Source organism: Lynx rufus, unplaced genomic scaffold, assembly GCF_022079265.1.
Source record: "Lynx rufus isolate CCGP_SWC_20201006 ecotype Redwood Valley unplaced genomic scaffold, mLynRuf1.p SCAF_8, whole genome shotgun sequence".
In the NCBI taxonomy this organism is placed as follows: domain Eukaryota; kingdom Metazoa; phylum Chordata; class Mammalia; order Carnivora; family Felidae; genus Lynx; species Lynx rufus.
This window is the reverse complement of record NW_025814896.1, coordinates 82,592,506-82,609,383: the sequence shown is the minus strand read 5'-3', so window position 1 is coordinate 82,609,383 and position 16,878 is coordinate 82,592,506. Positions and strand designations below refer to the sequence as shown.

The 16,878-nt window shown below is 49.6% G+C and overlaps 1 protein-coding gene across 4 annotated transcripts in view; it reads left to right on the top strand.

Moving 5' to 3' along the window:
* Positions 1 to 6,169, top strand: part of SERTAD2 (SERTA domain containing 2) — a 117,271-nt gene extending 111,102 nt beyond the window's left edge. For all 4 annotated transcript variants that reach the window (XM_047069247.1, XM_047069248.1, XM_047069246.1 and 1 more), the window contains exon 2: positions 882 to 6,169. In XM_047069247.1, coding sequence (XP_046925203.1) covers positions 886 to 1,845 — 960 coding nt within the window. In that variant the 5' untranslated portion in view covers positions 882 to 885 and the 3' untranslated portion in view covers positions 1,846 to 6,169. The remainder of the gene's footprint in view (positions 1 to 881) is intronic.
* The last annotated feature ends 10,709 nt before the right edge of the window (positions 6,170 to 16,878 follow it).

Sequence of the window (16,878 nt, the reverse complement as noted above, 5' to 3'; positions counted from 1 at the left end):
GATGCTCAAGGTCTGAGATGTCAGGTGGTTGGGGTTTTTTGAAATACGTATGTATCTCTGGAATCACAGTAGGTATTTTGTTATGAAGTGTCTCACGTCCTCAAACAGCAATGCTTATAATCAGAACAAAGTACTTTCAAACTCGTCCCAGTTGCATTCAGACGTAACTGTATGCAATCAAAGTGAGCCAAGGAACTTGGACTGGGAAAACCACATTCCTCCACTTTATTCTAGGCTGAAAAGCAGTGGAGGCTCCATCGCTGTGGTCGTTTAACACAGGCCAAGTGCTTCACCACATGTCACCAAACAGGCAGAGTGTCTCTATGCATAATGAGGAAGGAAAAGGCATTTTGAAAGCACACAAGGTTCTACCAAAATTGTACATCCCTCCCCCCCCATCCCCCTTCTCCAGCTTGGTTCTTTTAATCGTTCAAGATGTGTTCGAGATGTAATCTGTGACACCTTTATCTGTTAGGTCCTAGCATTGTAAGTGTTTTCTTGGGCTTTAAAAATAAATCTGTTTAGGGGAGGGAAATTGAACCTGCATGGTAATGTTAGGCAAGCGAACGCAAGCGCACGAGTGGAGAAAGTCAAAATGATGGTTTCCATGGTAACGTTTAACTTGTCTGTGTCGTACACATTTCTCAAGAAATACATTCACCAGACTACCTAGTGATAAAAATTGCTCCACCAGCATACAAAGGTAGATTTCCCAATACTCTCGTATTCCGAAAGATCTTCTCCCCAGTTAATCCGACTCTTCTACGTAACCTTGGGCAAGGAACCGGAGTCCCAGGCCCGACCTCCGAATCAGCGTCTTTTGCAGGGTCGAAGTTAGTTTTCGTGTCATTGATTCCATTTCCTTCCTTTCTCCTTCGCAGATATATGTTGGGTAAAGGAGAAAAACGGAAGTTTGACGAGCATGAAGATGGGCTGGAAGGCAAAATCCTGTCTCCCTCCGATGGGCCATCCAAGGTGTCTTACACCTTACAGCGCCAGACTATCTTCAACATTTCCCTTATGAAACTCTATAACCACAGGCCCCTCACCGAGCCCAGCTTGCAAAAGACCGTTCTGATCAACAACATGTTGCGGCGGATCCAGGAGGAGCTCAAACAGGAAGGCAGCCTGAGGCCGGTGTTCGCCTCCGCCGCTGCCGCCGCCGCCGCCGCCGCCGCCACCGCCTCTCCCCCGCCCGACTCGCTGAGCGACAGCTACCGGGAGGCGGCGCCGCCTGCCCTCAGCGCCCCCGCGCCCCCGCCCGCGCACGCCTGCGACCTCGGGAGCACTACGCCGCTGGACGCCTGCCTCACGCCCGCCTCGCTGCTCGAGGACGACGCCGACGACACGTTTTGCACTTCCCCGGCCGCGCCGCCCGCGGCTGCCGCCAGACTGTCGGCCCCAGCGCCCCCGCCGGAGAAGGACAGCTTCTCCTCCGCCCTGGACGAGATCGAGGAGCTCTGTCCCACGTCTACCTCCCCCGGGGCCGCAGCCGCAGCGCCCGACAGCTCCCGAGGGGGCTCCGGCGCGCCGGGCGGCCCGAAACCCGAAGACCCGAAGCTGATGGACTCTCTGCCCGGGAACTTCGAAATCACGACGTCCACGGGGTTTCTGACAGACTTGACCCTGGACGACATCCTGTTTGCCGACATCGACACGTCCATGTACGACTTCGACCCCTGCACGTCTGCCTCGGGGCCGGCCTCGAAGATGGCCCCGGTGTCGGCCGACGACCTCCTCAAGACTCTGGCCCCTTACAGCAGTCAGCCGGTCGCCCCGAGTCAGCCTTTCAAAATGGACCTCACGGAGCTGGACCACATCATGGAGGTGCTGGTCGGGTCCTAAGAGCCCCGGCCCGGCGCCCGTGCCGCCCAGACCCTGCGAGTGTCCCTGCACCCCACAGCTCTCCGCACTGTGCATGCACCCTTGCTTGCCTTTTTCAGAGGAAAAGATCGTTTTACAAAAGGATCACACTAGTTTTTGCTTTGAGCAGAGTTGGAGTGCCTTCATCCACGTCTGACCACTTTTAATATGCTTTTTTTTTTTTTTTGAGTGGTCCTCGGAGACCTACTGCCCTGGAATAGGAAAGAATGCTTTTGAAGACAATGTGGTTATGCTGAATGACAGAAATAAACAGTTCAAGTGAAGCACAAGGAATAAGTTGGAAAAGCTGTAAATTGCATGTGCATATTGTCTATTTTTTCTATAAGTTTTATTGCAAGAGGTAAAAAGAGAAAATATATATATATATTATTTAGATAATCTCAGTACCTTTTCTGGCATTTTCGCCCTGTATAGGTTGACTTGGCAATTCAGCCTTTTTAGAGGCATTAACTACTCCTCCTAAGTGTTGCATTTACATGGCTGTTTAGAAACTGCTGCCCAAATTTATTTTATATTTTTGTACAGATTCTGCAGTTTATGATATTGTTTTTCTAAAAACAAATGCTGTTTATACATATGAGATAGCTATTTTGATAGGATTTGCTCACATAGTTCCTGCAAACTTCAGATGTACAAGTTGCACTTGTACTTTTATAGAGTTGTAATGTTTTATATGTGTTTGGTGCAAAGAGAAAATTGGGTCAAAGTAATCCGCAGTTGATGTCCCCAAATGCAAACACACACACACACACACACACACACACACACACACACTGCTTTCAGAAAGGGCCAGGCAATATCACACCCAAATTTCACAGGCACCAACCCCCTGGCATGAACACCCGCCAGCACTGTGACTTCCAAAGCCAGAGCCGCGTCTGCTCATCAAACTTGCATTAAGCAGTTGGCGGGAGATGGCCACGGAGCTGGGGGGTTGAAGTGATGGTTCTCTTTAGCTCCCTCTCTTGAGGGGAAGCCTACCGAATACTCACTGTATTTATGCCAAGTTTGTGCTTTTAATTGTTTTTATTTTTTTAAACAAAACCCCAACTCTTTCCCTTTTGGCGTAATTTTTACGATGACCTGAAATTTTACATGAGAACAAAATTTTCTGAAAATTAACCAACCTCTTTGTGGAACGAAACCCTATTGCAGATGCTTAGGGCTCGTAAGGAAGAAACTACCCCCAGAAGGCATCCACCGTGTTGCTCAGTTGTCTTTTCCAGCTTCCCTTCCCTAGAGCTTTTGTTCCCTCTGTTGCTAAGTGCTGAAAATGTCATCTTCATGATCACCACAGCGAGCTCCGCTCACCTCTGCCCAGCCTGGGGATGCTGTCTTGTAACAGCCGTGGCTCTAGAACCTGGAGTTGGTACCATTATGTCACAGCTTCCAATCTGGTTGCTTCCTTGAATCAACTGCTTTAACTACACTTTTACAAGGCTGTTTTACCCAAATAACACAGACAGGACTTTCTATGCATGTTTCTCCTCCTTCCCCTTGCCTCCCTGCCACCCCCTCCCCCCGCCCCCACCCGGAACACTTGAGAAGTCGCTCTTTATTCCTAGTGGTGTACATTTAATTTTAAAACACTTGCAGTGTATCATGCTTGTTGCCGAAATTGTTGATGGCCTTTTCGTTTCAGTTTTTTTCTTTCTTCCAATGGTACTTTAGCTGGTTACAACCTATATTGTTGAAATGCAGATGGCTTCTTTAGGAATAACTTTTATATTTATTTAAGAATTTTTAAATTATGGGATTTGTGTTGTTGTTGTTGTCTTTGTTGTTGGTCATTTGTCAATATTCAGTCACCAGTTCTGCTCACTTCTTGCCATGGATAAAAATTGAGTCCTTCTGGCCAATTAAAAAAAGACAGCTTTATAAAATGGCACTTTAAACAAGCCATAGATAGTTTTATTTTTATAATGCACATGGCAAAGCAAACACATTTGTGATGAAGGAACTGCTCGTCTAAGCAAACGATTTCTGTATGATATGATTAAACTTTTCTGTATTCGAATTTACTTTTCCCCCACTTGAATGTGTTTTTAAAGGCTAATTGTCAACTCAGTAGAGCAGTGAGAAACAGATCAAATTGCACTTGTTCTCCTACGAGCAACCTCTGCCTGGACACTTCTTACTGCTGCAGACGCGTCATCTCCTTTGATAGGACCGGGGACCATAGAGTTAAGGTGAGGGTTGTTGTAGACGCTTCCGGTGTCACCGTGCCTGTCCATTTTAAGAGCTTCCTTTTCCTGTGGAGAACAAGTCAGCCCAGACGCCATGCTTTCGATAACGGGAGGACCCGGCGGGCTCGCCACATGCCGCACACATACACACACGTATACAGACACAATAGTGTTGATTATTCTGAACAATAACAGGGGAAGGCGGTTGATTTGCCATTGTTAAAAACTGATTTACAGTAACTTACAACAACTGTACTTTGGTTGGATTAGCAAATCGTGTGTTTAAACAAATCCCATATGTTGGGCAACAGTTCAAATAAGCACAGCAAAGTGTTGCCCAAACATGGTTCTCTGACTCTCTCATATTTGTAAGGCTGGGCTTCAAAACCAAAACAGAAAACCCCCAACAACAGCGGGCAAATGCTTTTTAACTCTGGACACCCTTGCCACAAAGGCTTGACATTGAAGGTCTGCTGAGGAAGACATGGGAAATCGGTGGCCCGTTTCTAAAAGAACAAAACCATCGAGTGTTCAAGTTATCTTAGTCTTATTTTCACAAGGCGGTGTCCCAGCGGGGAAGCACGCGGGCCTGGGTGTGATCTCCAAGTCCCCGTCTTGAGTGTGGGATGTGCTTCCAGATGCCACGGGGCAGCAGCGCCTTCCCCCTTTCTAAAGGACATCGCGTGGCATTCAGAGTCAGGCAGGTGGTTGGAGGTGCTTTTACGGGAAAGACGTGCTGGGTGGGGCTGGGAGAGGAAAATTATTGACAGTGATGTGCAATGAAGTGACAAGATGAGAGCAGAATAATAAGAGCTTTGAATTTGAAGTGATTTTTTTTCATAAGTTATTTATTCCTTTTTTTTTTCCATGTAAATATATTTATTTTACTGTGGAGCTCTAACAACATCTGGATCGTAACATGTGCAGAATGTATGGTAGGAATGTATTCTCTTGTAGGAATGTCAATCTGTATTCAGAGGGGGTCCGAGCCAGACCCCTGGGTCTTCTCATCGTGTATGCTCAGCCCACATTCAGTTTTCTCCTCTTCTCTCATCTAGGTCTATTTGAAATATGCAAAAGGTATGGATGAGGAATGTTTCAATACCTCCAAATTTTTAAGAAAATCAAGCATCAAAGGGTTGATATTTTTAAAACTTTTTTTAGTAACACTTTCTCTTCCTGACAGAAGGGGCAATCACACCGACACCCTCGTTCACACCAAAGGGTGGGAACTGGCCAGAGCCTCCACTGCACCTCGAGTGTCTTTATCAATTGAGCTTTTATTGCCATATCCCCGTGGAATATCCCAACTGCCCTGAGGTCAATCAAGGAAAATTTCTTGAATACATAAGCTCCAAAGAGCCAAAGTATCATCTTACAGATCGTTTTTAAAGCTTAAATTTATCAACCACCTTTGTGGTAAACAATGAATTATGAATACTGCAGGGCAGCCTTCTTAAATGACAGATGTAAAAAAAAAAAAAAAGACTCTACTTTGTGCAGCGATTGTTACCCGCTATATGAATTGTCTTAGTTTCAAAACCTTGCTGTTACAAATTGGACCTTTCTCCATTTTCTGAGAATATTGAAAAGAGCATATTTAACTTGTTCTGGCTGCAAATGGTTAACTTCCTGCGACTGCCGAAGGCAGTGAGGTGTGTGCGTCCTGCTTGTGTACAATTGTTCTCAGTGCTTCTTAAGGGTGAGTCTAAATGGTTCTTGAAAATTAGCCAGGATCAAATGCTATTGCAGACAAAGCCAATAAAAATGTTGGATGTCTTTTGGGGATACCAAGTTTGGAAGAGAAGTGCAGTCCATACAAGCAAACAAGCTTTTGGAAAAGATGTACATAGTGACATGTTTGGTGCATGGTTTTTGAGGAAGGCTTTTGTCAAAAAGGAGGTGTAACCTTTCCCCCACAGACCTGAGAGCTGTGCCTTTTCTATGCAATATTACAGACGTTACATCGGAACCCAGATAGCTGTATTCACGTGTAGGTTTGGGCTGTAATCTAAACAATTGGACAGATTAAATGTACATGGAAATGAGCAGTCTTACTTTTGTAGTTTTATATTATACAATAAACAGTTAAAAGATGAGAGAGGCGTGTTCGCAGTTTCCTTCTGACTGGAGCGCAACCAGCTCGTTGGTTCGTCACAATTTGCTTGTGTTGAGGCACAGCCCCCCCCTCGGCCTGTGTCAGAGTTGGGGCCGTTGACTTTCTCACACCTTCTCAGCCCCAGGAGCACATTTCCCTCCTGGTTCTCTCCCTGCCTCTTGGGCTCTTCTCAACCTCCCTATTCTCCCTTCTCTCCCCCAGCTGTCTCTCTCCCAGGGGGACCTAATCCGCTCATGACTCTGAAAACTCGTTTCCAGCTCCTGCCTCTCTCCCGAGCTCTGGAGTTAAGTATGTGCCAACCTTTGCCATCTCACACTCACCGTGTTTCCCCACGGGGGGCTGATCCTTTCCCTACGGGGGGCTGATCCTTTCCCTTCGGGCCTCTCTCCAGTGCCAGCCACTCTGTCCCCCGATGTCCGAGCTCTCCTGCCTCCTGCTCTCCATCCCTACCACAGTTTCCCCAAACCCTGGCCCTCTCCCCTCCCTGCCTGCAGCTGTTTCCTATCTAGCTTCCTATCTACTGTAACCACCACAGTGGTTTCTCTAACACCCTTGCTGCTACAGTTGACGTTACAAAGCACCAGTGGTTCGTGAATGTGTTCCACGTCCTCCAGCGGTGCCCCTTCCTCCCATCCCCAGTTTACACAATCTGGCCTTCCCTCCTCTTCCAGAGGCTCATGGAGGAGATCCTGTGCCAGCTCCTTGGGCCACCTGTGATGGGAGTCATGGGGTCCAGCCTTGCCTGGCCCAGGCAATTCTGGGTCACCATACCAGCTGGTGAGCAAATGGAGCTAGATACGAGGGGCCTGTATAATGAGGGTTCCATTCAACCAGCAGTGGAATATTTGGGGGGGGGGTTGGTGTTGGGGAGGTGATATGGGTTGAATTGTGTGCTCCAAAAAATGTGTTGAAGTCCTAATCCCCCCAGTACCTCAGAGTGTGACCTTAATTCGGAAATAGGGTCTTCAACAGAAATAATCAAATTAAAATGAGGCTATTAGGGTGGGCCCTAACCCAATTTGACTAGTGGCCTTATTAGAAAAAGGGGGAGATCTTGACACAGACAAGCACATAGGGAGGACACCATGTGAAGATGAAGGCAGAGATCGGCCTACAAGGAACACCAAAGCCTGCCAGCAAAGCACGAGAAGCTAGGGAACAGGCGCGGAGCAGATCCTCCCCCACAGCCCTCAGGAGGAACCAGCCCAGCCCACACCTGGATCTCTGACTTCCAGCCCGCGCAACAATACATTTCTGTGGTTGCAGCCTCTCGGTCTGTGGTACTTTGCTAGGGCAGCCCTAGCAAACTCCTGTAGGAGAGAGGAACAGGCAGGGTGAGCTCTTTCCAGACATTCCGGTGGAGATACTCATTAGGCAGCTAGAAATAAGAATCTGTTGCTCGGTAGAGTGGTTTGTCTCTGGAATACGAGCATCTGTTATTAATTAGAGGTAGAACTTGGGCAAATCACTCACTCTCTCCGAGCTTGTGAGGGCAAGATAAAGTCGTAGCTCCTAAATCTTCGAAAATGTTAACGGTGCAATGAAAACGCAAATTACGAGCATGGTCTATCCTCATGCCCACAGTCGTGCCTAGCACATAGTAGGCACTCAAGATTTCTGTTGGATTAAAAGAAGAGAAAAGCCCTATTGTTCTCTTCTCTACCATATGGGAGAAGCACAGAACTCCATCTTCTTTGTCTGAGTCCCAGGGCCGCTCCCATCCCAACCCTCTGGATGCCCCCATTCCCAGCACAACGTGTGCCTTTGCTTGTGTCCCTATTCTGCTTGTAGAAATTCTACCCGTCATTCCAAGGCCAAGCTCAGGAGCCTGTCCAGGAAGCTTTCTCTGCATCTCCTGACTCAGAGCCAACCTCTTCCTTTGCCGGGGGCTCTGCAGACCTCTGTAAATGCTCTTAGCAAGTCCTGCCCTGTCTTAGGTTAGCTCTGCACCCTCTGTTCCCTCCACTACTTTCTGCTGTTCTGTGACCTTGTGATGTTCATCTCTGCCAGAGGTCAGCCGACCACGGCCCTTGGGCCAAATCCTGCCCACTGCCTGTTCAGGTAAACTCTTGTTGGAAGTCAACCGCATTTATTTATTTGTGTATTGTCTGTGGCTGCTGTCCTGTACAACGGCACAAGACCATACCATACCACATGGCTCTCAAAATTTAAATATTTGGCCCTTAACAGAAAAAGTTTGCCGAACCCTGGTCTATGCAAACCATGTAATGCTTAGGATGGTGTCTGATCATAGCTGGGGCCCCGTAGTGGGGCAGGGCACTGTCCCTGTGCTCAAAGGCTTATGTAGACTGGATACAGTACAGGTTTCAGGGGCAGGAGTCTCAAGGGTACCGGGTGCTGGGGGTGGGGCTGCAAGGGCCCGAGAAGGCAGAACAGTCAGCAAAGTCACACAAGAGTGGACGTCTTCACAGAGTTTAAGACCTGGGAGGAGGCTTAGACATGGCTCTTGTGGCGAAAAGGCCCCATTTTACAGATATGAAAGCTGAGACGCAGAGAGAGAAGGTGATTATTGTCTAATGCAAGACACAGCTTACGGCTTTGGGGTTCAGAGTTTGGTCAGCAACCAGACTGCCTGAGTTTGAATCCTGGCGCCGCCATTCGTAGACTGTAACCTTGGGCAAGCTCCCAAATCTCCCTGTGCCTCGGCTTTCTCATCTAGAAGATGAGGGTAATGACCGAGCTGATTTCACGCGATGGTGGTGATTAAATGAGTCCATACAGGTAAAGTACTTAGTTCCAGGACATTCAAAAAAGAAGTCCACAAACATTAGCTGTGGCTTAGCACAACAGTGGGCAAGGCTAAAATCCACGTCTCCACTCAGTGTGTTGTTTCAGGTTGAGCCGCAAGGCAAAGCTGGGGCATCTTGATGCAGAAGGCACGTTGTGTGGGGACACTACCATTTCCTAACACCATACTTGTCATGGTGGTCAGCCGTTTGATTACTGAGGACTGTGCTCTGAGCGTGTGTGGCAATCTGGGGTCCCAGCGTGCCTGTTGCCTCTTTCATCTTTGCTTTTCATTTCCTTTTTGCTCCTCTTGGAAAGGAATCTTTGACTGAATCTCGAGTAACGGTCTCCAGGGTTACCACTTACTGAGCGTTCACATGTGCCAGACATCCATGAGTGCTGGCGTGTGATCTCATGGACTCTTTGCTCCAGCCCTTTGAGGTTTATCTTACCACCTCAGCTTTCCAGAAGAGGGAGTCCAGGCTCAGAGAGGTTAAGAAATTTCCCGAAGGTCGCAGAGCTGGGATTGTGGGTTGGGCGGGCCTCTCTGACTCTTATAATCCCTTTAGCACCCTTTTCTATGGCCCATCATTCATTGCTCCTGCTGTCATGGAGGATGGGGGGGGGGGTGGGCTAATGCCCCGAGGCCGGGCAAGGTGAGGGAATCAGGAGACATCATCCCAATCTGAGCTTTACCTCTTCCACTTGCCTGACCTCTGACAAGCCCCTTCACGTCTCCTCTTCTTCATAGGGGTGTGGATCCCTCTGGCACACTGAGGCATTGCCCTGAGGGACAAGAGGAAGATGTCCCAGTGAGGCCAGCAGTGAACCAGCAGTTAGGACTGCTCTACAGGGCCGAATGCCACCTACGTTCCCTCATCCTGGCGCTCTCTGGACCTTGGACCAGCCACTCCCTGTCTCGGGGACTCGGTTGGCTCAGTGGCAAAAGAAGGGGGCAGGACTGCGCACACGCCACATGCTGGGGCCCGTGGCTCTCCCTGGCTGCAAGTTAGAATCCTGGGGACTCCGCCAGCATCTCTGGACGCTGGGGCCAGGCCTCGGGGATTTTGCAGAAACACTTGGTAGGAGGAGCCCGCTGCTCTGAGGGCACCAGTGCCAGCCTTGGGGGCTTCTGGGATGGCGCAGTGTGTGCATGACTGAGAAGGCGCACACGCTGGCATTGTCCCTGGAGCTGGGAACCCCAGCCCCACAGCCTGCCGGCGGCCCCCCTCCCTCCCCCCACCCCACCAGGCAGGGCGGCTGAGCTGCCAGCTGCTCGCAGGGCCTATTGTTCAGCAGTGACAGGCAATGGCTGCAGGAGCACAGGCCGGGGAGGCTGGAGAGGAGAGGGGGAGGGGTGGGGCGAGCGGGGGGGGGGGGGGGGAATGTCTCCCGACCGAACGCCCCAGGAGCCTGTGGGCAAACACACGTAACCACCCCCACCCCCTCCACCGCCCCGTTCTCCTCACTCGTGTTCTCCAGACGTGATCCTCCGTGGAAGGGTGTGTCACTGGTTTTGGGGGGTAGTGCACAGTCAGGCAGCCTCTAGAAAAGGAATTTTGGTCACTTATCTCCCAGCCGGGTGCCTGAAAACAGTGCCAGGTGGCTAAGTGCTTTTGAAATGGTGTTGTTCGAAGTCGATCCAATCCACATGCGTGTCTTAGGGAACGTGTCCTCGGGCCTGGAGAGGTTCCAGCGACGGGGACAATCATCCTCGATGTTTGTGTACAGCTCAGAGCTGTGGTACATTCATTTTATTCGATTCTCATGACTGTTCTGAAAGGGGTGGTGATGGGGGAAGCTGAGCAGGCCTGGGAAAACTGAGGTACACAGAGGGGCCCATGGGGGCTGGTGGGTGAGGTGGGGGAGAGGCAGTCCCAAGCTCTGGGCTCCAACCTTCATTACCTTCTGGTATTTCAGAGCTTAAAGAAATTGGCCAGAAACTTAGTTATAAAAGGAATAGTGGTTAACAGCAAGGCTTAGAGCCAGAAGTCCCACCTTGTCTTGGAGCTTTGTAACAGATTCAGGGGTAACTGAAGTCATTGACGGTGTCCGCCTTTCTCTCTCTGAGAGCCTCCCTCTTCTTTCCTCCCTGGAGTTGAGGGGGGCGACAGCAGCTGAGGCAGGGGCGGTGGGGGGGACAGCCAGTGGCCTTCACCACTTCCAGTTGTCAGGCCCAGGCCCGTTCGTGACCCACAGTGCCATCCCAAACATTTAACCTCAAGGAAAGTTAGTCTCTGACTGGGTTGTCCTGGGTTGTCCCAGCTTGGAGACAAATTCTGAGTCCCCCCCCCCCCCGCCCCCCAACCAAACTGCTGCCCCTAAGCCTTGCCAGTGCTGAATTTCTTCCACCTGCCTAAGGGCTAGCCCTCAGTCTCTTTGTCTCTCTGTCTCTCCGTCTCTCTCTCTCTGTCTCACTCCCTCCTTCAGTCTCTGACTCTCAGTCTCGGTCTCCCTTCTTTGCCCTTTCGGTCTCAGTCTCTCTGCCTCCATCCTTCCGTCTCCGGCCTTCATACTTCAAAGCAAGCTTTGCTGCCAGAGTCTGCGGATGGCACAGGTCTCCCTGCCCTTGGATCCGGCAAGTTGGGCTTCAGCCCCTGCACAGTCCTGGTGGGGCTGGGGTGGTTCCCGGGGCAGGGGGCTCACCTGTTCGTCGGGGGCCAGGGTGCTGCCCCCTCAGTCCCCGCCTTCCCATCTGGGGCCGCCCAGCCACCTGGCTGCGGGGTCAGTCGGGGTTAAGAGGTTTTTTAGCTCCGTTTTCCAGGTTGGCCTGACACAGCTCTGACTGGGCTGGGCACAGCCGGCCTGCAGGCAGGGAGGGAGATTCTAAGCAGGGGGAAGGCTGGCTGAGCTGGTGGGGAGTCAGTGCCGGGCGAGGTGGACTCTGCACAGAGGCGAGGCGTCTGCCTGAGGGAGACAGGAGCCAGTGGTGCCGGCGGGGAATGGACATTGGAAGACTCCTGGGTCATTCTGTTCCAAGTGGTCTGCAAACAGACTGCACAGTGTGGGCCGAGGCTGCGCGGGACCCTAAGGGAGGCCTGATGGGTCGGGCTGAGGGCCTGTGCCCTTAGGGAGATAAGGAAGGCGAGACCACCTTCTTTATTTTATTTTATTTTTTTTTAAATTTTTTTTTCAATTTTTTTAAATTTATTTTTGGGACAGAGAGAGACAGAGCATGAACGGGGAGGGGCAGAGAGAGAGGGAGACACAGAATCGGAAACAGGCTCCAGGCTCCGAGCCATCAGCCCAGAGCCTGACGCGGGGCTCGAACTCACGGACCGTGAGATCGTGACCTGGCTGAAGTCGGACGCTTAACTGACTGCGCCACCCAGGCGCCCCTAGAGACCACCTTCTTTAAAGCAACTTCATTCTGCTGGACACTGGCATGGGCCTCTCTCTGGCCACCGTCTCACGGATCCATACAGGGAAACCAGGGCCCAGAAAAGTTAGGCAAGTTGTCCAAGGCGGCACAGCTGGTAACTGGGGTCTTGGGGCGGGGGGGGGGGTGGTCGGTGGGAGAAGAGCTCCCACCCAATGAGACTGATCCTTGTGGGTCATAACAACCGGGGGACAGACCCCTTTTCAGCTGGAAACAACCCGGGAGCTTATGTGATGGCCAGTAGCAGCAGGAAGACCGACGGGGGCAGACCAGGTCAGGGAGCCCTCGTGGCGTCTCATTTGTTCTTTCATTCAATTAGCCTTTGTTGGCTCACCCCCCGCCCCCCCCCATCCCCAGGATGGCAGATGGCACCACCACTCACCTAACCGATGAGGCCAAAATCCCTGGGGTCCTTCCTGACCTTCCCCCTTTCCCCCCCACACCTCCACCATGAGCAGACCTTGTAAACTCTGCCTTCCAGATAGAGACGGGCCCTACTGGCTCCGTCACCTTTCACCAGGATTATCACACAGCCTCCCAGCTTGTCTCCCCGCTCCCCGCCTTGTCTGCATCGTCTGTCTTCAACAGAACAGCAGAATGATCCTTCAGACGTATGAATCATTGCTGTGCTCCCCAAAACATACACGTGAATCACCTGGGGATCCTGTGGAAATGCAGATCCTCACTCGGCAGGTCTGGGATGGGGCTGAGCACCTGCATTGCCAACAGGCTTCCCGGAGACTCTGGCCCACGGACCACACATCAAGTAGCCAAGTGTTGGATTATGTCATTCCCGGGCTCCAAGTGTTCCACTGGCTTTCCCAGAATGGAATCCAAAGTTCTCCTCATGGCCTTTGTGGCCCCCCGCTACTTCCCTGACCCCGCGTCTCCCCTCTCCCCACTCACTCTGACCTAGTCCCACCGGCCTTCTTATCCTTCCAGCACGCTCTGCTTCCTAATGGCATACCTTGCCGTGTTTATGTGATGACGGCGTCTCCCTCACCGAACTGTACAGCCCACGGGGGCTGGCATTGTGTTGCTGTGGCTGCATCGCCAGTGCCTGGCAGAGGGAAGTGACACTCAGTAACTACCTGCTGCTGATGGAATGGATGGACTAGATCCCGTTAGGCGCCGTGGCTCCAGGACTGAGCAAAACAGATGGCGCCCGTCCTTGTGCCATCAGCAGCCTTGTTCCCCGGCAGGAGGACGGGCATGGGGTTGAGTAACCCAACGGTTGTGGTCAATGAATACTTCCCGCTCTCTTCCTGTGCCTGCCCTGGGCTAAATGTTTTTCATCAAGTATCTCTTTTTTTTTTTTTTCAACGTTTATTTATTTTTGGGACAGAGAGAGACAGAGCATGAACGGGGGAGGGGCAGAGAGAGAGGGAGACACAGAATCGGAAACAGGCTCCAGGCCCTGAGCCATCAGCCCAGAGCCTGACGCGGGGCTCGAACTCACGGACCGCGAGATCGTGACCTGGCTGAGGTCGGACGCTTAACCGACTGCGCCACCCAGGCGCCCCCATGAAGTATCTCTTTTAACCCCACTACAGCCCAGTAAGGTAGGCTCTGTCATTGCCAACTACTTCCCATTTCAGGGCAGCCTTCTGCTTGCCCTTTAGGGATCCACTTTCTCTCCCCTGGGCCAGTGACCTGAATTCCTCACCCTATCCTCCCTCAAGGGCAAAGCTGGGGGCAACCTGCTGAGAGGAGAAGAGGCCTCCCCTGCACCCCCTCCACTCCCTTGTGCTCTTGGGCAGGGGGAGCGGGGGGAGGAGGGGGACTGCACATTGGTCCCAGGCTTGTGTACAGTCTCCCCCCACCCCCCACCATGCATTGGTGAGGGATGGGATGGTGGGGTCACACTGGCTCCAGCCTGGAGGGAATCGCTGTGCTCAAGGGACATCATCCTAGGCCAGATAACTGATTGGGAGAAATAGTGTACGTGCTCGTCTTGCTGCCAGGTGAGAGATATTTCCCTTTCCCAACTGAGAAAGTTCTGTGCATTTAGCCTCAGCCATTCCCTCCACAGCCCTCCCAGGGCATTGGCTGGGGAGGGGACAGCATCTGCCGGTGGCTGCTGCTAAGGGAGAGAGAGGGCTTGCCCAGCCCTGCCCTGAAGGAGAGAGGAGTGGGTAGCAGAAATCTTTTCGAAATTACTTTTGAAGATTTTTTTTTATGAATAGACTTTTTACAGCATTTTTAGGTTTATAGAAAAAAAGTGAAAAAATACAGAGTTCCCACATATCCCTTCTCCCTGCCCCCCTAAAGTTTCCTCCATTATAACATTTTGTATTAGAGTGTTACATTTGTTACAGTTGATGAGCCAGGATCCAATGTATGATTATTACCTAAAGTCCACAGTTTACATTAGGGCTCACTTCTCCTCTTGTACATTCTATAGATTTTGACACGTGCATAATGTCATGTGTCCACAATCACAGTATCATACAGAATAGTTTCTCTACCTCGAAATCCCCCGTTCATCCCTCCCCTCTCCCCCTGGGCCCCAGGCAACCCCTAATCTTTTTTCTGTCTCCAGAGTTTTGCCTCTTCCAGAATGTCATATAATTGGAATGTTAGAACATGTAGCCTTCTCAGACTGGACTCTTTCACTCAGCAATACACATTTAAGCTTCCTCCGTGTCCTTTCATGGCTTGATAGCTCAATTCTTTTTATTGTTGAATAAGATTCTACTGTCTGAATGTACCACAATTTGTTTATCCATTCACCTATGAATGGTTGCTTCCAAGTTTTGGCAGTTGTGAGTAAAGCTGCTATAAACATTTGTGTGCAGGCTTTTGTGCGGGCATATGATTTTGATTCCTTTGGATAAATAGCTACGCGCACGATTGCTGGATCATATGGTAATAGTATTCCTTGTAAGAAACTGCCGAACTTGTCTTCCAAAGTGGCTGTAGTGCCAACAATGAACAAGAGTCCCTGTTGTTCCACGTCCCCATCAGCATTTGATGTTGTCAGCGCTTTGGACTTTAGCCATTCTAATAGGTTGGTAGTGTTACCTCACTGTTGTTTTAATTTGCAATTCCCTAATGACATATGATGTTGATGATCTTTTCATATGCTTATCTGTCATCTGTATATCTTCTTTGATGTAGTTCAAGTCTGTTCAGACCTTTTGCCCATTTTTAATTGGTTTGGCTCTTTTCTTATTGTTAAAAAGTTCTTTGTGTATTTGGGATACCAGTTCTTTGATCACTTTTGTGTTTTGCTAAGATTTTCTCTCAGTCTGTGGCTTCCTTTCATTCTCTTGGTAGTGTCTTTTGTAGAGCAGAAATGCTAAATTTCACTGAAGTCCAACTTAATTTCTTTTTTACTTGTTTATTTTTAATGTTTGTTTATTTTTAATGTTTATTTATTTTTGAGAGACTGAGAGAAGCAGAGCGCGAGCAGGGGAGGGGCAGAGAGGGAGGGAGACACAGAATTGGAAACAGGCCCCAGGCTCCGAGCTGTCAGCACAGAGCCTGACACAGGGTTTGAACCCACAAGCCATGAGATCATGACCTGAGCCGAAGTCAGACGCTGAACCAACTGAGCCACCCAGGTGCCCCTAATTTTTACTTTTATGGATCATCATACTTTTGGTGTTTTATCTAAAAACTAATTACCAAATCCAAGGTCACCTAGATATTCTCCAACGTTATCTTGTAGATGTTTTAAGTAGTTTTTCATTTTACATTTAAGCCTATGAGATTTGTTTTGAGTTAATCTTTGTGACGAGTACAAAGTCTGTGTTTAGATTCATTTGGTGTGCTGTGAATGCTCAGTTGTCCCAGCACCTTTTGTCGAGAGGGCTATCATTTCTCCGTTGAATTGTCTTTGCTCGTCTTTGCTCTTTAATCAAAGATTAGTTATTATATTTGTGTGGGTCTGTTTCCAGGTACTCTGTTCTCTTCCATTCATCTGTATTTATTCTTCTTCCTATACTATGCTGTCTTGATCAGTATAGCTTTAAGTCATGAAGCCAGGTGGTCAGAACTTAAACTTTTTCTCCTTCAATATTGTGTTAGCTGTTCTGGGTCTTTGGCCTTTCCATATACACTTTAGAGTAGGGTATATGTGTCAGGGTACCTAACCAGACCCTGACTGGGATTGTGTTGAATCTACGGGTTAAGCTTGGAAGAATAGGCATCTGAACAATATTGAGTCTTCCTCTCCATGAACATGGAATACCTCTCCATTTATTTCAATCTTCTTTGATTTCTTTCATCAGCATTTTTTATTCCTTCCTTATCTATATCTATTTTGCACATATATTTTGTTAGATTTATACCTAAGTATAAAAAGTGTTAATATGGTGATATGTTTTTTGGTGATATGTTTTTATTTATTTTTTTAAGTTTATTTATTTTGAGAGAGACGGAGACAGCACATGTTGGGGGTGGGGGCAGAGAGAGAGGGAGACAGAGAATCCCAAGCAGGTTCTGCACTGTCAGCACAGAGCCCGATGTGGGGCTCGAACTCACAAAACCATGAGATCATGACCTGAACCGAAACCAAGAGTTAGACACTTAACCAACTGAGCCACCCAGGTGCCCCA